Consider the following 22,495-nt stretch of genomic DNA (forward strand, 5'->3'; position numbering starts at 1 on the left):
TACAGCCATAAAAACAAAGTTAGTAGCGTCTCCATAAACAAGAAAAGAAATTCTTAAGCACTGACACCTGGAGTAATCAGTAACATGGTGGAAAACTATATTGAAACTCACTGGATGGCTTACAAAGAAAGTTCTACTAAATATTTGCCACCGAGCACACGTAAGGTGGAAACGAAGCTATCTTATGCCTGGTTGTACTCCAAGTGCGGAAAAAGCCCAACCGTGACAAACAATTGTCAAGCTCCTCAAAATGGCCATTAACTGCCGACATCACCTCTTCATTGTTGGCGAAAAAGGCGCATGAGGTAGTAATTCAAACTTTCCATTAAATTCAGTTCATCTATTATATTGGTTGGGCTCATGCCTTTCAAATAAAAGTATTGTATCACATAATTTTTTCCATGTTTACAACGTGACGTCTTCAAACTTGAAAAATATTCTGTATAAATTATGTACTTTCCAATACAGTGGTACTTTTCAAGCAGCTACCGACATCTCTAGATCAGACGAGGTACTTCTGGGACCATCCTCGTATATTGTATTATTTTTAATTGTTTTTCAATTTTAACAAACACCTTTGTTTCAAATGTATGCTAAAATCATCTCTCGTATACTGAAAATGCGGACTTTTCTTTCGGATGGTTATTTGAATCCTTATTTCGTTGGACTATACCATTTACGTCGGTAGTGGAATTACCTTTTACAGAGCTAACCTTGACATCCATATCTAACCGACAATTGACTGCGATGGCATCGTGTATGTTCGACAAAAAGTTGAATAATAATCAACTATTTCAGTTGGGTCGTGTGGAAAAGCTCTCAGTACAAGTGTGGTTTTGTGATTGTCTATATAAAGGGAAATATCTCTTCAAGAATATATCAACATGCCTAACTGTCCGAAATGCGAGAAACCAGTTTACTTTGGTATGTAATCATATATTAAATTTACAATGGTTCGTAAAATTCCATTGAAATTTTGAACTGCATTTTTTTTTAAATCAAATAATTGATAATTCTGTTCCACGGAGTTACATTAAGGTATCTAAATCCGCAGTTATAGTAAAAGTCATTTATATTTTATATCGTTACTTAAATAGTTAACATACACAGCAGCCCTGAGTGACATTAAATTTATTTCAACAAGTTTTGGGAGTTTTATTGAATGATACAATCCGCCGTAAAATGGAACATTTTGAGACCAAGATCATTAAAATCCATCCATTTTTCGATTTTCTAGAGCCAACCTAACCTAACCTAACCTAACCAAAAAACCAGGTGACCGCGAAAGTGTCTAATTACCATAATTTTTTGCAAAACCGTTTTTTTTTACGATTTAAAACAGTAAAACTATGAGAAATTCTCATTCCAGCTATTTCTACTAATTTTTTTTATAAATCCGCCGTAAAATGGAACATTTTGAGACCAAGATCATTAAAATCCATCCATTTTTCGATTTTCTAGAGCCAAAAAACCAGGTGACCGTGAAAGTGCATAATTACCTACTTCTTTCCCCTCCGACTCACTATATTCTCCAGATCTAACTCCTAACGACATCTTTCTAAAACTGCAGTAGCAGTCATTTTTTGCAGTATTGATATCCATTCAGCTGTTATACAAATCAATCAATTCAATTTCTTTCAGTTTTTGATAATAAACATTCAGCTTGACGTTATTGATAACATAACAATTTTTTTTTAACTTCTTTTTTCTTAGACCTTCTGATATGTTTATGTTTCTAATTCCTCTTGATTTTAGGTCTCTTATAATTGAAAATTTAACGTTTTTTTACCTGTCTCAAAAAACTAATTTTCAATCAGAAAAGACCTAAAATCAAGACGATCTAGAAACATAATAATACTTAAGATGCTATAGAAACCGGTCAAAGTTGTCTGTCCATAATTTCATGCTAAAAGTATCGAATTGAAATAACGGGAAAGAAAAAAAAACATTTATGCTTTAAGGAATGTGAGTATATTTAGTACTTTCGAACTTAATTGCCAGCCCACGAAATGGCTCTGTCTAAAAATGATTCTCACTTATATCTCTTATAGGATAAATAATTATTTTTCTCCCGGTGGAAGAAAAAATAGTATACGCACCAAGGGAAAAAAGTGGAGCATCCTTGCACACGATATTGTCGTAGGCAAGACTATCCTACGTTTCTCCCTAAGAGCGTGATGTACTATATCACCGATCTATATGTCAATATGTGTGAAGTTTGCCTTTTGACGTTCGTAGCAAATTCATTCATAAACTTGACGTTGCTGCCGTTAACCTAAAAATTTTGTTATTCTTTTTAACGTGTGTACTGCTTTTCGTTTTGAGGATATTTTTATGTTTTTGTTTCTAATCGGTATTTATGTACGGCTTTATTAAAAATGATGTGATTGGCTCTTTTCTATTGCTACGCACATCCGACGGAAAAAAATAAAATTTGTTTATGTTGAAAGCCACCAATGGCAGACAGCGACCTCAAACGGCATCTATGAATGATCTCATGCATTTCAATGTTTTTAATTTTGTAACAGCAAACGTCAACGGTAAGTTTATGAATCATCCTTTAGACTCAAGCAGATTCCATCTTTAATTTGGTTTCTGACTAAACGTAGGAACGTCATTTTAATTCATGTATCTTTTCCACAAAAGCAAACATTCATTAGCCAGTTTTCAAACGTAGTACAATTGAATCAATTCTATTTTTGTTGATGACTAAATATATCATAGTATTATTATCTTGTTTATGATTGTTTTTTGTTAAATATATAGGTGAAAGTATAACAATGTTCTATGTGTAAAATATTCTACTTATCTATGTATTCTGGTTTGTTCTATTTAATCAAATAATTAACCGATAAATTTTTTTACATTAATAGTAGCAAACACTCGTTACTATTTGTTTAATAGCTTTACACGTACAGTGACTAGATTATGACTTCATTTATTATTATAGTAGAAGGATATACACTACCTGTCAGAAGTTTTTGCCTACCCTATAGTTTGCGTCATACACAACAATAAAAACAGCACGATCGGTTTCAACAAATAATCGTCGTCTTTTTGGTTCCATTTGGTATATTCCAAATATGTGAAGTGGGCAATAATTTTTGACTCCTTTCTTCCTTTGACCTGCGCACAAACACCCTTGGCAATAGAAAGGTTAGACAAAATAATATTACGAGTGTGGCGTTATATGTTTTGAAACACAAGATAGTTAAAAATATTGATGTTTATTATTTTGTTCAAAATAATAACCATCTACATTAACGCGTTTTTGTAAGCGAAACTCCACAATTCAAAAACTTTACTCACAATTATATTAACGACTGGCATCATTAAACATCGTCCAATTCAATGTTTATTTGAATAAAAGAATAACCAGAAATGACACATTGCCAAATCCGACAAATAGGGTTGATATTCAATGACTGTTTGCTGTAATTGTACGTTGATGTTCAAGCTTAATTGCTTCCATTCTTAATTTTCTTGACACACCACAGTCGGCTCTCCTGGCAGGTAGGAATATCATAAAATTGTTTTCACGTGAAGATGAACATGTAAAATTAAATTTACTGTTGTGGATCAAACACCAAGTGTTGCCTCATTTGGTTAATAGGTGCAACTTGGATCTTCTTGATTTATACGTATCACTCTCTCAACGCAAGGCGCAAATTGGGACACGTCTAGCAAGTGTGAGGTGACGCAGCACGCGCAATGACAGAAGAGAAGTTAATAGAATCGGATTTAAGGTGATATTGCAAAAGATAAAAGATTTCTTCCTCATCAAGGAATAAAACAACATTCCCATCTCAGCATCCTCCGATTCTGATTCAGTATTTAATAACTACAATTATTTTGTTCGATTGTCAAAAATATCAGACATTTTTTGATGCCGGCTAAGTGAAGAAGAGACCGTAGATTAAAGCTTTCGTCTGGTAGCATCTCAAAATATACATCGTATCAACGAAAAAGGTTCAATTGGAATCTGTACAGTTTTATGTTGTGAATTTATATTATAGAGATCAAAATGATATGTCTAAACATACCGTTAAATAATTCTAAATGTTATTTTAATCCTTTCATGATTGTTGTTTCACTTTCATTTCTATTTTTACAAACATTTCGTTTTTCGCCCGATTTTTGTCAATTTTTGTTATTTACTTATGAGTATTTAAAATTATTATTTTTTACTCAGATATTCATAATTGTTTCATTCTTCATGTATCTGTTAAAAGAACCGCATCATCAACATATAATAAACTGGGTGGCTGATTAATTTAACAACGATGATAATATAGCGGTGAACACAAAAACCAAATTAACTACACTGATGATTCATTACTTTTTGTGAGAATCCTCTTACTAGTCTGAATCAATAATTCGTTTAAATAAGTTACGTAATCGCGGGGAACGGCATGACATTGCATATAAATGGATTCAGAAATTGGATCTAAAAAAGGAAATTCAAGCAAAAATTGGTAGTGAATTGAGGTTAATGATACAAGTGCAAGTATATTTAAACAGTTTGTATTTAGGTACCTCAAAAAGTCATGGGCTTTCGTACTAATGTCACGAATTTTATAGTCGAAATTTACTTCCATATACCTACCAAGCTCAGTTTGGATTATATCACCAACTACTACGAAATTACTACAATCGAATATTTTCAATTTCGTTTTATTTAATAAAGGTACTACTCTTACTAGCAACTCAACTCTAAAACTAAAACAATATTATTTGTGTCAGCAGTCTATACTATATAAGCACAACGTACATGATTTTGGTAAACGCTTTCTGATTAGTTGCGGCCAGGTAGCAGTACGTTCTGCCATTGTAAAGTGAGAGTAATGTACGTTTTGCAAGTAAGTTTAAAATGCATGTGTACGCCAGATAACAGTACATATTGTGCGTTATGCCAGTAAATTAAAAGCACGTCAGAATATATTTAAAGATTTATTACCATATTGCAATACAAAAACTACGAAAACTAAGCACATTAACACAAACTAAGAGGCATATAAAGTAGGACCTAAAAGACTTAGTATAAATTATTAGTTGCTAGTGTCCACTGCCATGCGATTTTGCATTTGCTAGGTGATTTTCCACATTTACATATAAATTCCGCTTTCTCTAATAATATTGCTTTTTTTTCCGTAACGGCTGGTCTTCCATTAGGCATTCTCTTACTGCCTCTTGTAATATCAGGTCTTCTTCTGGCAATGCTTGTTGGTTATACACGAATTGCTGTACGACAACGCCTTAAAGGGAGACTGGATCTTGCCGTGCATAAAAAACTGTCCCATGCATTTCTGGTGGTGACCTTCTGGAGTCGAGCTAAACTTTTTTGTACAGTGCCTCAGATGATGATGACTCAGTGTTATTGTATGGCGTTTGACTTATGGATATAGAGTAATTTTCATTATGTAGTTCTGCGTGAGTTTGTTGTTCACATGAATAATTTTTTGACACCGCAGTTGATGCCTGCATTTGTTGCGAACTAACAAGAGGTCTGTCAAATTCTCGCCCTTTATCCTTTGCACCCAGTGCCAAGCATGCGATTTGGTGACGAATTTCGGAATCATTTGCTTCTAGGTCGTAATAATATAAATAAACTCCTGCTTGATGTTTAGATGTTTTACCCAGCTGACCGACAAAACAAGTGCAGCACAGTTCTGGTAAAGGTATATTACGAACACACAAAAATTTGTTGGGAGCGCTATCGCGAACAATCCATTTCATGTTATTTAATCTAGAATATTCTTGCATCGACATATCACATTCTTCTAAATTGTGTAAATTTGCGTAAATTATTATAATATGGCTGTTGTTAGTCACTTCTTTCGTTTTGTATTTAAAAGATTGGGGTAATTGGGAGTATTAAAATCAAGTTCAACTCATCAACGTGTGCTTGCTTGCTTAAAAAAACACGTGGCAAGGAAGCGAAAACAAAGGCGCTGGGGTATACAGCTGCTGAGATGGCAAAATGTACATCCATTTGAGATATGCATAGCAATGTGTACTGTTATTTGGCATCGACCAATAAAATAATTCTATCGCTCTGTGTTTTGTTTTTATCTTACTTCGTCTCGCCGTATCTTTTTTGTTAGAGTCCCATACAAAACACCGTTGCCGCTGTGACACATAACTATCTTAGAAGGAGAAACTACATGCTCAATCACCAAGTGCCCTAATAAATTAAACAGCATTTTGACTACCATTTCGAATTCTCTGAATTAAGTTGTATCGAATAGTTTAAAAAAATTTTTAATTCGTAATAAGACACTTTAATTACCAGAAGTGCTAGCTATACACAGGCTTTCTTTTTCTATCCTTCAATCTAAATTTCTAGCTTCTGTATTAGTTTATCACAAGAACGCTCTAAAAAATCCCGGTCAAGATATTTCTTTTCACTAATTATATGTATTCACTTTCCATTCTCAATTGAAGTTGATTTGTTTCCTCTGTATATTAATATACAACTGTTGAATTTTCATATCAATTTCCTGTATATTCCAGTAATCTAACGTTTATTTTTTCCCTTCGTTAATATGCAAAATAAGAAACATTAGAACGTGATAGTATGTTCAAATTTAGAGGAAATGATGTAACAATGTTTATATTTCATTTATAATCAGGTCAATTTAGACATTCGAAGTTATATAAATTCCCATCAAGCTGAAAATCAGTAAAATTGTTTAAAATACAGGGGAGCTGTCATAAGTTCATCAAATAAATTATCAATTGACGAAGATGTTGGTATTTCTCGTGCAATCATTATATCCATTAAGCACGACAACTTTTTGAATCGTTATATCTCAGAAACGGTGGCTCGCAGAAAAAAAATATTTTTTTTAAATAAGCTCCCACCAGTCAACAGAAATTTCTTACAAATACTCACAACAAGTCTCGGTTCATTTCAATGTTGTAAGTAAAGTTTACTGCTGAAAATATATTGGTGAACCATTAAATTCGACAACTTTTACAACTTTTTGAAGCATTATATCTCAGAAACAGTGGCTTGTAGGAAAAAAAGTATTAATACATTTTTTATAGATAATTTTATGATCTACAATTTTTGTCTAAGGTATTTTTATGATAAAACTTACCGTTTTGCTGATAATCGCGATAAACTCATTTTTTGACCTTTGACTTTGAAAAAAAATTTTTGTATACACGGAAATGATGGGGAACATTCAAATTTTATTTTAAACAATTTTACTGATTTTCAGCTTGATGGGAATTTATATAGCTTCATTCTTATTTTTTTGTCAAATTTGACCGGACTATTATTTTATTTATTATATATATATAGTCCCGTCAATGAAGCCGTAAAAAAGGCAATCTTCGAAGACTCAGAAACAGCTCCGATTTTGATCAGTTTTTTTTCAAATTCTTGTTTTTTTTTATATTAATTGAAATCAGAAACTTTTTAAAGGGGGGCAATAATTATTTATATTGTATAAACAATATGTATGATTATTAAATAGGAATAAATGTTTAAATTTGTGTTGCTGAAATTTAGATGCAAGTCGACTTTCTTATTGGGTATGTTCTGTGCTAATGTCTATATTATTTCATATCCTAAAAATAACATATGTTTCAAAACACTATGTGAATAAGCACAAATACTGAAATTGCGAATTTCATTCTTCTGTTTCTCACTGTGTGTAGCTGTGTTTATTTTTTCTGGAAACCGAAAACTACCTACTTACCCATTAGCATCTCAAAGAGAAAAAGACATGTGTAGTCATTAGTAGTTCTCGTTTGTTTATCATGAAAACACGTCGCCAAGTAACAGCGACACGAAAACAAATGACAAACACATTCTAAAGGAAAGTAAAAACAATGGAATAAAGGGACGTCGTGTAATAATTACCGCCTAATCTTCTAATGTACCATATCAAACGAATGACGTGTTTTTTTAATTACAAATTCCGCGCGAGGCTAAATATAATGATATGTTTATTTTTTCGTGTCTTTATCTAGTTTTTTTTTATATATAATATTTTCAAAGAAAGCGCGCTATCAACCGATAATAAATTGAATAATCATAAAATGTTTTGATACTAATACAAATTCCCCAATAATAAAATTAAATAACTGATAATTTGTCACCTAATAAATGAAAAATAACGTCAAAAATGTTCATGTATAGGCAATTAAAACGCTCATTTAAATGTAGATGAAAATTCCATGTATGGAAAAATTTTTTTTCAAGGTCAATGGTCAAAAAAATGAGTTTATCGCGATTATCAGCAAAACGGTAAGTTTTATCATAAAAATACCTTAGACAAAAATTGTAGATCATAAAATTATTTACAAAAAATATTTTTTTTCCTGCGAGCCACCGTTTCTGAGATATAACGATTCAAAAAGTTGTCGTGCTTAATGTATATAATGATTGCACGAGAAATATCAACATCTTCGAACTTCAGTAACATCTTCGTCAATTGATAATTTATTTGATCAACTTATGACTGTTCCCACCAGTCAACAGAAATTTCTTATAAATACACCTAACAAGTCTCAGATCATTTCAATGTTGTAAGAAAAGTTTACTGCTGAAAATATATTGGTGAAACCATTAAATACTGCACTTTTACAACTTTTTGAAGCATTATATCTCAGAAATAGTGGCTTGTAGGGAAAAAAGTATTAATACATTTTTTATAGAAAATTTTATGATCTACAATTTTCGTCTAAGGTATTTTTATGATAAAACTCACCGTTTGCTGAAAATTTCAAAAAACTAATTTTTTTTTATCTTTGACCTTGAATAAATTTTTTTCCATACACGGAAATGATGGGGATTAATCAAATTCATTTTGTATTGAAATATATAAAAATATTTTGATACAGTCTTGAAAGAGTCGAGACGTCAATTGTTATATGTCTTTCAAAATTTATTAAAATAAAACTAATTTTAAAACAGAAGAGACCTAAAATCAAGAACATTTAGAAGCATAAACATATCAAAAGGTGTAAGAAATAAGAAATTACAGGAATATAAACTATCACATAATATATAGTATTCAATCATCATAAAAAAATTCCCGTCATAATGAATTTTTTGGCGCCGATCATATGATTTTATTAACTACGTCGAGGTAGAAATAGAAAAGTTTCTTATATTAGTAAATTTGTGGATGAAGCAAAAAATACTGTATATGCGCACGATACGTTCGTATCGTAATTTTTAGTTTCTATATTTGACACTGGATGGCGAGATTATATTCTAACTGCTGTTTATAAAGTATTTAATCTTTTATTATTACTATTTTATAAATGTGTTTTTGTGCAGTATTGATTTTATTATATTTTATGCATACCTCTCCCTCTGTTTACATTATCATGTAATGAGATATGATTTCTAGCTAGCGCGATAGGTGGCGCTACTATAAATGCATTCAAAAATTTTCATATGATCTAAAACACGGAAAAATCTAAAGCCTAGGCGGTATTCCGATGTCAATGTACTAAATATGATAATTATGATAAATAAACTAATTTGAAACAAAAATTGACATTTCCTCATGAGTGTATACTTCTAAATGGCGAAATTTCATTCCGTACTAGTACAAACATTTTATAACAGGGGATAATAACAAAGATTTTTAGTTATATTAACTTTAACAAATAAAAGTAAATTGAATTTTTCGTTTATACGAAGGAGTTATATGCTTAGTTTCTAATTTAATTTTTTCTTCTAGCTGAACGAAAAACATCCCTAGGAAAAGACTGGCACTCAGGATGCTTGCGGTGTGAAAAATGTAACAAAACTCTCACTCCTGGAAATCACGCCGAACGTGAAGGGAAACCTTATTGCCATAACCCTTGCTACTCCGCACTCTTTGGACCTGGTGGCTTTGGACGTGGTGGAGCAGAAAGTTATGTTTACAAGAAATAAACGAACCAGAACTTGTTATATATATTGCATTAAGTTTTATAAAAATTATTAATGACTAAACTGTATTTTTTTGTATGGAATATTATTAAAACTTCTGACTGATTTTTGCATTTATTCAACGAGGTTTGTCCCAAAAGCATCAAGCAGAATTATTTATTCCATCAAACACATGGACATACGTAATCATCCATTAAAAATTCATAATGTTCGAATGTATAATTTAGAAATTATACTTAAATATAACCTCCGATCTCGCAACTTAAAAATCCTATAATTCAGAAACTAAGGGGCGGATGAAAAATGTGTTTTCATGTCACAGCATTATTTTCACATCACCTACTCACCCGAATTTTTGCATCAAGTCCCGGAACACCCTATAAAGAAGATTACAGGATCTTAGATTATTTACTGTATAAGATTGATTCTATTATATTGTGGTTCGTTAATTTTGCACAAGAATCCCTATTATATGTTTTTTTTTATCGTTTCTCTTCAGCAATTACCATAACCGATTATTCAGCAATCAAAGGAAGAGAAACTCTTTCTTTGATTTTTGTCAGTCTTACTACTTCCCGCATTCCATGTAATTCTTCATTTCTCTTGCCAGATACTGCATTTCCTGTAACTGATCTAACTCTATGCATTTCTGTAATGCTCCATTTTGTTATTATGTCCGCTCAAATTTTCATAATAATAAAAAGATTCATAATAAATATGATTGAAATTCCATCTAACACTTTGGTAACAAATAAAACGTCTGTGGCTTATTAAGAAATTATAACACATTGTACAACGTTATTAACTCATATATTTATAAATTGATTGTTGTGAATCACCATAATTTTTGCTCATCTAAGAAATTTCTAACTAAATAAGTTTTCAACGATATCTCATGGTACTGTACTATAGATTACTTTTAATACATTGCTGCTGTATGATGTGTTGCATACGCTTATATAGTACATTTCAATTTATTAATATTTACATAATATTCTTTAAGGATGTATAATAAAACGATTAATGAAAAACAAGAAGAGTAAAAAAAATATATAAAGAAAACGAAGAAATTGTGGGTAAATAAAACAATGCAATAAATAGAGAATGGTAACGGGGACAATAGGAAGTTAAACTCATGTAGATACAGAACAGATCTAAAAGATATTTATATAAACTAAAACAAAGAACTTGGAAGAAACACCGAAGAAATGTATAGACGAAATAAGCAACGAACTCATAAAACAGAGAATATTGGTGAAGGTGTAGACCTTATTAAACAAATATGAGAGCCAAAGTCAATACTTAGAAGGAAGATAACCTGCAATGTAGAACTGTGGACCATGATTTTGAACACCAAAATAAAACCAAGAGATAATTATAACGAAACACGTGGAAGAGAGACTCAAGAATTACCAATATGACTTTAAAAGAGGAAGAGAAACAGTAGTTGCAATACATGACACAAAAATTGCTTCAAATAGGACCCGGAGCTGCGTACATTATTCAACAATTATTTCAAATTTCAAATTAACACAGATGAAAATGGGAAGAGAATGCGCACGAGTACTAACCATAGAAGTTTCCATAACATTATTTAGTATAGTTCTTGAGGGAGCAATTGAAGATGGTGTAATCAATACACTCGAGGATAATGGGAGGAACGAGAAAAGAGGATTAGATGTATCTTACGAAGATAGAAGAAATAAATGGTACGAAGAATATTAGCGCCAAAGAAAATAAAACAGAATAGTAGTCTAGGGAATAAGGAATTAAAAAAGATATTGGAAGGACGGGATGAATTTTCATATACATAAAGCACATGGAATGAAGAAGTAATTGACGAAATTAGGTTCGGCAAAAATGCCTACATTCGGAAGTTCGATTTTGAAGTCTTTTACTGGGAAAAGAAGATACGAGCCACCAATAGTTTGCTTCGGAGAATGGTATATTACCGATATATTACCTAAAGAAGGCGACGGATAGGACGAAGTACAAACATAACCTAACCTAGCGAAATCTAGCAATATCCTAGATAAATACTACTCTGAAGGGCTGACTACGGCCCTTCGGGTCTTTATTACATCAATATAGCCTAAATCGGAATGGATACAAATTAGGAAAGCTTTTCGGACCTTTTTCAACTTTGATAATTTGGATGGAGCTCAAAATTCAATCCTTTTATATCTCCGTTATTTACTGTTTTCGTAGGATAAAATTAAAAATTTTGAGGATAAATCAAGAAGACGATCAAGAACAAGAGGGTTGAGCCACGTGAGAAAAGAAATTAGAAACGAGAATACTTGAATAGACACAAGAAAAAATGGACTGGAACAACTAGAAGATGCTAAAACCCACTAAAATTATAGAAACAAAGGAAAAAAGGACAATAAGAAGCCATGCGGAGAGTTTCACTTTTATAAAATTCCCACTGAAATGTATCGACCTTAAATAATAAAATTAATTAGTACATTAATTATTAATTAGTACATTTCAAATAGTTAATAGATTGATTAAAAGTTGAGTAGTAAAAATTTGTTTAGAAAATTACATGTAAACAGATAAACTAACAGAATAAGTTAAATAAAATGTGGTAAAAACAATAATTTTTACTATTAGAACAACAAATCGAAACTCCATTCTTCAACAGATTCTTCAACAATCTGAGAATAAGGTTCCCTGATTATTTGTTTAACTAATTTCAACATGTGAGCGTGTATCTGCCTAATAATAGTTTCTACCTTCTCGTGTTCAACGGGAAAAGGGTACCATTAACACGTTTATTTCTTCAAAAAAAAAAAACAAACATTGCCGCAAGCAGTCGATTCTGGTGCTAAAAACAAGCTATTTTGACCTACCTACTGGTTTTCTGTTAAATCTGGATAAACAAATTTATTTTGTGGAGATTTTTGAAATTTTTTAAACAGAATAGAACTGAAATTGTGCATTTATGTTTAAAAGAAAGCGTTTTTTTAATCATCGATATTTGAAATACAAAATTTTACAGTTTGTGGTTTCTTCGGCCGTTTTTTATGTTTTTGTTGTAAAATTATCTTAATTTTAGGCCTCTTCTTAATGAAAATTATTTTTGAGAGCAGGTAAAAAATTGACGTTTCGATTTATTGTGGTTTTATCAAATTGACAACTTTCATAATTATTTCAATCAATAGATTCAACAGCTTTCTTGTTCCTATGTATGTGAACCATTTCTAAAATTTCTTGTATTCAATTCCATTTCAAGAATTTTTGACATTTCATAAGTGAATATTACATGCTTTGATTCGTTAATGCAGTTTTTTTTTCTTATAATTATGACCTTTCAATCTTTGTTCGAAATATTGAGATGTATGTCCTATGTACGTCAAAATCATTACAAGGTACTAAGGTATTACGCAGTTTGTTTTTTGGGTTTTTAGCTTTTAGTTTAGTGCCTTATACTAATTACTAATTGGATAATTATTGAAAAAGTGCTTGTACATTTCATTTGGTAAGGAAAATTGTTTTAAGTTTTGATATTTACTTTCTGTTTTATTTCTTAATTGATTATAGTAACTGTTTACACTTTTCTTGAATATGTTATTCATTATTTTTTCAGGATAATTATTTTTTCGGCAACCTGCCGGGAAGTACCTATTTTTCGGATGCGTTTTCTTTGACAAAGTACTGATTTTTCGGAAAGTGATATACGTTGGTTTCTATCAACAACCAAGTATTATTATGGAAATCTAGGTGAGCAACAGAAGAATGCATTGAAGGGTAGCTACGTGTTAGTTGTAGAAGGGGTTGATAAAACTTTAACTTCAAATCACTGGTATATTTCTTACACATTTAATAACGCTTACACTATATTATGTTTACTGACCATTGACAACACGTTACTCAATGAGTACATTGATAACAATGTCACTGTCGAATACCTATAATTATACAAATATTAATGGTATTATTTTATTATTATGCTGTCATATTATAATTTTCTTTTTAAAAGTTTGATCACATACATTTCTCAGACTACATTTACTGCGTTCGATGTATATCTAGCTGTTCGGTCCCGTTCGGCAATGCACTTTATTTGACTCAGTATAATACCACCTCCAGAGGTCACTCTCCACTGCTATCCAGCAAATAAGCATTTAAAAAGTTAATTCGTGTACAACGAACAATTATTTTAGGTTAGATTTTCGTTCGACAAACCGCTCTCTGCTCGTTCTGTTTCGCGAACAACATTACCGAACGCAAGTATTGTGTTTGCGAATGAACAAAACAAAAAAATATATTAGATTCTGAAAGTATTAATACTGCAAAGGTTGAAATAACAAAAAGTTGTTGGGGTAAATCATTACATCCTTATTGAATTATTTTAAAAATTTCAAATTTAAAGAGTATGTTCTGGATGAAATGACAAATATACTTGGCATATCGCTGCTTCGGCTATTCCCATATCATTGTTAACTGAATGCCATTGAACAAATAATGGTGTAGGGTGTGGATCGCAACTTGATTATAACAAAGTCTGTAACATCGGTATTTGTAGGTAGACTTTGTCGAGCCATTGGTTGGTTCGGTCAGGAAGCCAAAGTGGCGGAATGGCATAAATAAGCGATCGAATCGATATGGTTCACCTCGTCGAACGAGAATTTTCTCGAATGGAGCTCATTAAAAGTCAGATATCGTCTTTACAGGAACTCCTACACCAGATGACTCTTTAGTTAGAATGGAGACAAGAGCAAGTGGCATTGCTCACAACCCTAAGAGGTTTGAATCCATATTGGCTCAAAAAAGTGAGTGATGTCCTATAAAGAGACCCTCGCGAAGACGACAACTTATCGTTGATAGATAAAATTCATGCAGAATACAATATTTGCAGCTTTCCCATTTCTTACAATTGTTGAACGTGTTTTACTATGACGTTATTTCAATATAAGAGTTACGAGTATTTTGATTTACAAAAGCCTTTATGAATAATACATCTGTATATTATTACTGTTATAAAAAAAATTAGTGTGATGATGCAACATCATAGTACAAACAAAAACAAGAAGTTCAACAACAGCTATCAGACGCTCTGGTTGCAATCCTATATTGAAACACAGCAACATGCATAACTTGAAAATAGATTATCGCTTTTCTATTATCATATATATATATATATATAGAATATTAAGTTTAGGTCCACGGTACTCTTATTTTGGTTTGTTTCATTATAAAATGTTTTTCTAGCATATATGAAGTCGTGACAAAAATATTTCTCTCGATGAACGCCCAAATCGTCGAGGAAAGAGCGCGCAAATCCTCTTTCCTATTTCCAAAGAAACCCAAAAGATTCTGATCTCATACTATAGGTGAGGCTTTGAACTAGAAGCCTTTCAATAATAAACCATGCTCACAACTTAACGCAAGAACGGTTTGACATAACTTATACCGTTAGTTTCGCCAAGTAGCTGATGTCATCTATCAAAATTTCACATACATTTGACGGATAGATTTTCTTTTCTTTCTTATATTCAAATGAAAATTTTCATAAAGCTGCTGTGAAATTTATCTATGCAATAATATTATTATCAAGGATTTACATCATTTTCCATCTTATTTTTATTTTCTGGATATAAATACGGTCCTGTTCTGGCAACCTGTTGGTTCTGTAAGTATCAAGTGGTCGTAGCCCATAAATATAAACCCATAGGGAGTATATGTCTATTTTTCTAGGAAATTCACCATTTAGTCCTGGGGTGTTATTATTATGTTTGTTAGGGGTGCAACTAGCAAACAAATCATTTGTTCACTAGAAGAAATTATGTGGGCGCCAGGTGATCTGTGAAGTAATTTTATCAAATACCGATACGAAAAAATGAGTTTAAGGAAATTCTCAGAATTTTTTAATTAAATAATTATCTATATTACTATGTTTTTCTCATTTAAGCAACTTTAGTGGGTGTTGTGTTGTTTCTTTCATATTTCCTATATTAACCAACTGACTGCTTTGTTTTCCAAAATCTTAATTTAAGAAAATTATTCAGTGAACATCTATGTGTTGATTCGAACGAAATTATAGTGGGTCTGCGATACAAAAATTATAATACGACGAGTGCGACTGGTTTTCTATCACAATTTACCCAATTTTTCACGAAGGCAATAATCATTATCATTAAAAGCCAAAATGGTCCTAAACTAACAATCCACCAACTAATAGGCGTCAGATTCGATGGTATTTTCGACCCTAAATGCGCGTGACAGGTAAAAACGTTTCCATTGGCGGTACTAAATGGATATAACTTTGGAAATATTTAAACAAGATTGTACATAAAGGGTACAATACGAGAGCTGCTACTTAAGTTTTGAAATAGACAAAAATTTATTGTTATCCAAAATGTTCTCCACTTGTGCATGCGTTTGAACCAATTCTCGAAGCGCTTTTTGAGTTACCTCCAAAACATGTGGTTTGAACGCATCAGGTGTAGAAAAACGTCGACTTCGTAATTTATTTTTAAACTGCTAGAATAAGAAATAATCGGGTGTCAAACAATGACTGTACGGCGGATTAACCATAAATTCGATATTTTGACTGCTCAAAACCGTTTTTGTTTTAACTGATGTGTGAGAGCTCGCAATTTAATGCTGAAAAATGATTCGTCTTCTGTGATTGGTGTTCCTGATTTCTTGTAAACAATCGCTAGAGTACAATTCAGAGTTGCTAGTTCTATGGCAATGTCGGATTTGACATATTCACATCAGTGTTGCCATATCTCATGAACTCCGGTAACTTATCAATTTCGCTGCTCACTAGAATGAATAGGACATAGCTATTTATGGGGAGTAAAAACTTTTTTAAGTTCAAAAAACCATAGATAAATGGAACAACAGCTGATCGCATTTACCCATTGGTCAACCAGGGTAGAAAGGATCATATCAATTTCTACGATGAATTTGATCAGGTTCCGAACAACAATGAACGTGATCCGGGTTAGTTTCGGAACATCAGATCATGATCGGGTTTTCGAAAAGTCCTATATATAGATCTAACCGCGGCTTTTGACAATATAGGTAGAGAGGAAATCTGGAAATGTTTAGAAGAAAGGGAAATACTAACAAGAAAAAGGTCATGAACAAATAAAATGAAAAATTAGTAAATAGAATGTTGACGTCAAAACTGTAGTATTTATTAAAAAAAAAAACATAAACGATATTGATACAATTTTTCGTTAATATATAAAGAAAAGTGCGCGCCCATGTCAACGGACCAACACCTCATTTATTTTTAATACCTTTTTTACTTTAATATTTTTCAGCTTGTCTTTCAGTAATTCAGGGTGGTGTTAATATGTGCATGATTACAAATAAAGGCTGGTAGTTTGGTCTGGTATGTAAATATTTATCCAAAGAGGTAGGAATCGCAAGATGATGCGTTTTTAAGTCGAAACTTGGCCCGGGCAAGGTCCACAGCCAGTTTGACAATCAGCCAACAGCGTTGCCTAATTTAAAAAAAGTTTTACTATATTTGGTCACATCTCAATCATACAAGGCGGTTCCAGAATAATGTACATCGCAATTCATGTATCCAAAATCAGATTATATCTTTATACATACACTTTTTTATATAAGTGTTATAAGGGATTCAACTTCTAAAACGGAAACGATTGAATATCGGTTGACGCTTCGATACCACTTCGGTAATTGGAATATCTAATATAATATTGACTCTAGTTTTACAAACAATCGCAACCCGAATCAGCAAACCAGCTATAACTTGCATCTATCACTCACAAGTTCATTTAGGACTTTTTGCAACCTAGCTGTTCGGCTGTTAGGGGTTTTATAGCAGTTCTACTGTCCAAGCAGATTGAAATTGCTTTAATTCTATTGCGCCCTCTACATTATCGATACGTTCGTGATATTTTCGCTGTTCATGTCTTGAATGTACCTTATCAATTTTATTATAATATGTCAACTAACAACAATTTCCACATACCGTTAGTGTTAAAAAGAATCTTCTTAAATATAAAATCTCAATCAATTCAAAAAAATAACGTTTTCCTATCAATATTAAATAATTCATTACTGTAGTGGTTAGTTAATTTTTTCCCACAAACAAATCAGTAAAAATAATAAAATGACTCAAAGCTTGAATCGATATCGATCACCGGATATACCGAACCACCTTGAATCTAAATTTTAAAATCTGTACAATGGCTAACCGGCAACGCCGCCCTCACTATCCACCTCTGAATGGTTAGGTAGACTAAAGGTGAGATAATGAGGTAGAGCGAGTTGTACAGGACGATCGTTGGGCCAGAAAGAGAAAGAGTTTTTGGAATTCCACCCGCTGTATCTTGTTAAGTCATCTCGACTCACGATTTGAAAGCCTGCTTTAAGCAGATGCGGGTCGTGGAGTGTGAGGTCTTGTTTACACTGCCAAATAATCAAATGAGAACAAATTTAATTGCGGATACCGATTTCTTAAATTTTTCGTATTTATAACAAAGTTTACGTTTCTCTTGTCTTGTCTACTTCTATATAAATTAATTGTACAACTGATTCTGATTTTAATCAATTCATCTCAAATCTGTTTTGTTCGAACACTTTTAGTTCGATTTTTTGGTTTTTTAATTTGTATTTATGACATCAGAAGTCTTCAGCAGAAACCAAAACAACAAATTTATCAGGAAATCCGACAATGGAAACTACCTAAACCTAAAGATGATTTAATAAAAAAACGCAATGAGAAGAAAAAATTTATTTTTACATTCAAGTAGCAACAATAATTGGGTTAGTGTAGACGGAAGGGACTAACTAAGATGTAAATTGACCATATAAACCATTGAGCCATCTTTTTTTTTTTCATAGACCACTTTCAAAAATCTGCTGGGTCCGGAAGACATCGGTATTAATTCCCAAATTTCGAAAAAAAGTGTAGATTGAAACTATCTATGGAAACTTGCGTTGTTGCTGAGTTTCAACGACGAATTAACAGTTTTCGAAAAAAAAGTTTTGATAAATTTTAATTAGGTAATTATGCTGGTAGTGGATATCAAAAAAGCAAAGTTGGCCAATCAATAAAGCAACTCTATCCAACTAATTGTGTTGTACCATTAATTATTATTGTTATAAGTCGAAATATTGATTGACAGCCAATTATCAATATTTGCTTGAGTTTTGCAAGGAATAACCAAAAATCTCCCCGTTCTGTGATATTCAATCTCTATTCTTTTGTTAAGTTTGTAACGGACTAAAACTTTTTTCGACAATAAATGACTATCGAAATCAAACGAATTTTCATGTACCCTCGCGCTTACGATTGTGGACTCCCATGGACCCTTGGTGGTCTGCCTGGACCACTATGGGAGTCTCGGGTATAAACGATAAGGAAGATTTCCTACTTATGAAAATACCAGATTCGAAAACACAAATTGAAAAAACATTTGGTCAAGAGAATTTGATATTATTCAGGAAATATTTGTCATTGCAGCGATCCCATACTCCATTATACAGATTATGTGTCCACAGTTTTGGGGCTGAAATGTACTACCGGAAAGTGTTTTCTTCGGACTCGCCCTCGGCTCGCCCCAAAATTTTGTCTACTCGCCAAAAAATGATTAAATTTATTAATTCAAATAGTTAATAGTGAAAATAATACACTAAAATTAATTACATAGATCACAAACTACATTAAGATCCAAAATACAGATTAAAACAATTGTAACTTACATTAAATAATGGGACAATTTCTTTAAAAAAATGAACTTTCTTTATCTGGACGGTTATAAGAGCACTTGTTGATTGGCGACATTTAATTTTTCACTTACTTAATCAGTAAAATTCTCTACTTTTGCGTGAATAAGTATTGTGAGCGGTTTTTCAAAACTCGCCCAATATATCAAATTTTTGATACTTTTGACATGCCTCAAGTTAAAATAAATAAAATAAACAAAAATATTATGTTGGAAAATAAATTATTTTGTTTTTTCATTGTAAAATCATTCTTAAAGATTCGTCATACGGGGGGATTCCATGTAAATTTTGTTTTGCATATTAAATTTTGAGACGTGCACTAAAATTTCTTTTCTTTCGAGATAAAGATTAGCGGAAGTTATGTATTCATAAACAAGAGCACTTCTCACAAGAGTCAGTTGACACGGTATGGCTCCTGTCTCGAGCTTCACTGAAGCGAACAGCCTCTGAACCCCTACCGATCTCAAAATATTTTAAGACATTTTACTTAGAATTGGGAAAGGTTATTGTCAAAAAATTACATGCCTGTTTCTTGCCTTTCACAAATTGTTTACCCGCATTGAAATTTGAGCATTCACAATCGGTTTTGGGTATTTACTTTTCGACATTATGACTTGGGTCGATATTGAAATGGAATTTCGAATGGATACTGATACAGGGTTATACGGTTTGTAGGTAAAAACATTTTTTCAATGGGTAATGTTTTTTTAGATAGCTACACTATGAATTCGTTCAAATAAAAGGAAATGATGAATAAAACGAAGCCGTTCAATTATACAGGGTGTTCTAGTGAAATTTGGGGACATAACAATCAAGATATGATTAATAATCATGTATAAAATAATAATTGGAAAGGAAGTTGTAGTACCTTATTATCTTCTGGTTAAGAAGAAACAAGACATATGCTGATTGAAAAAAGAATAATCCATAGGTGGAAAGAATATTATAAATGTCTAATTAGAGGTTGTTAGAAGTTGTTAAAAAGTAAAACAATGAAGTTTTAGTCGATTTTAGATGAGTGTTGCATGAGAGATACTCATTTAAATAAATATCAAGAATAAAAAGATAAGATCCTATCAAAAAAAGATTTACCATTCAATATACTCATTTCATTTTTTATCGATAGATAGATATACACTAAAACTGAACAAAGAGTCATTTTAAATTGAAATTTGAACGTTAAATGTCTTTTGATAAGATGTGATCTGTACTAATACGCTCTGTTTTATCTTACCATAAATTAACCATACTTCAGGCTTCTCAATACGATTCAAGTGATTATTCCCTTCTTCCATACTTCTATGGTGAAGATATACAAAAACAATTTATAAATTTTTACGTTTAAAAAGTGTGATGAACACAAACGCGTTTAAGTTCGCGCTGGAAGTTGGCTAATTATTATGATCGAAGCTCGGGCTAGGCAGAGCCTAGACAGTAAAAAAAGTATCCAAGTAGCGTACGTTGGTATTAAAGGGCTAGCCATTTAAATCCTCAGCGATAAAGGACACTCAACAATCTTATAAATAGTTTCCAACGGGAACTCGATCTCGAACGAACGCACACGAGAACGTCAACGCGAACGTAAGAGTTTGTAAAACCAGCTTAAGGGACAAAAAATGTGTAAGTACAAATAATTTGGCAGTTGTCCACTGTCCCCAAATATAAACATTACGTCTCTGTTAGAAGTTTAGTTTCGAATATGGAAAATTTAAAAGAAAACGAAATAATTTTTAAGTTTTATGAACAAAATCAAGTTCTGAAGACACCGTTCACGGTTAATCACTTCGTAAGAATGGGAATAGCCAGACAAACAATTTACGATATCTGTCGGCAAGTTGAGAGAGGTATTTCGATTCAAAGAAAGTCAGGATCAGACAGAAGAGCAAAAAAATGCCAAAAAAAGAGACAAGCTTTGGTTGAAGCGGATCACGGAAACTAGGAGTCAATTTGAGAAAACAGAATATAGTTTAGAAATCAGGAGAATTCAAGCTGCAACTTGATAAAAAATAATAAGTCTCAATGAAAAATTTGGAAATCATTATCGACGACGAGCCATATTTTACTTATGACGGGAGTGAAACAACGAATAAGAAAACTTATTGTCAGAAAGCCGAGCAAGTAAATTCAAAAGTGTTCAACACAAAAGTGTTGGTATTGTTGACGATATCTTCGCGTGATCGTTCTTCAGCATACATTCGTCCTTCTGGAAACTCTGTGACCGTCAAAATATATGAAAAAAGTGCGTTAGATTTAAATTATTGTAGTAATGCAGTATTTCTTGATTTAATGCTGCATTTAAAAACAAAAACGACTTAAAACTCACTCTGTATATGTCGTCTATTAAGCTCCTTTAAGAGTGTGTCTTCATTAGTGACCCTCATTAACAATCAACATGTCCCAGTAAATGCTTTATAAAAATGAACACAACTTTGACCTTGTGTTTCACACTTTTGGTAATAAAATTATTTAAACTTTATGGCGAAGGAGCTTTCATTAATAAATGAGTGAACTATGACGAGATATGGTTAAAGGTGCATTAAACTAAACAATATAAGGCGTATAATATTACAGCATAGAGGTCAAGGTAAAATGCCGAAAGCTTCCTTCACATGAAGCGATTATTTTAATGACGTCAGAAACAACGTTGTCAGACGTTCAATATTATCATACTAAATCGTTCCTTCTCAATTTGTCTCAAAGCAATGTTGATGTTTTCGTTATTTATCTTACAACTATGCTACTACTACTTGTGAATCATTACCATTCGAGGGTATCACAAAAACTTGAAGTGGAATAAAACATCACGAAAGAATAAGAACTGTATATAACAAATAAGCAGTCGGTAATGCTAATCGATTTGCAGCTCGACAA

The 22,495-nt window shown here is 32.1% G+C and overlaps 1 protein-coding gene across 1 annotated transcript; it reads left to right on the plus strand.

The window, feature by feature from the left end:
• The first annotated feature begins 737 nt into the window (after positions 1–737).
• On the plus strand, positions 738–10,006 carry LOC130897011 (cysteine-rich protein 1-like). The gene is made up of 2 exons (XM_057805484.1): positions 738–924; positions 9,708–10,006. The coding sequence occupies exons 1-2, from the start codon at positions 885–887 to the stop codon at positions 9,902–9,904; spliced, it is 237 nt and encodes a 78-aa protein (XP_057661467.1). The 5' UTR covers positions 738–884; the 3' UTR covers positions 9,905–10,006.
• Positions 10,007–22,495: the final 12,489 nt, after the last annotated feature.

The sequence above is a fragment of the Diorhabda carinulata genome, chromosome 8 (assembly GCF_026250575.1).
Source record: "Diorhabda carinulata isolate Delta chromosome 8, icDioCari1.1, whole genome shotgun sequence".
In the NCBI taxonomy this organism is placed as follows: domain Eukaryota; kingdom Metazoa; phylum Arthropoda; class Insecta; order Coleoptera; family Chrysomelidae; genus Diorhabda; species Diorhabda carinulata.

Bases quoted from the DNA above. Each gene is read 5' to 3' on its own strand.
- LOC130897011 (XM_057805484.1), top strand. From the start codon at position 885: ATGCCTAACTGTCCGAAATGCGAGAAACCAGTTTACTTTG. The intron at 925-9,707 runs GTATGTAATCAT...TTTTTCTTCTAG, and splicing joins CGAGAAACCAGTTTACTTTG to CTGAACGAAAAACATCCCTA.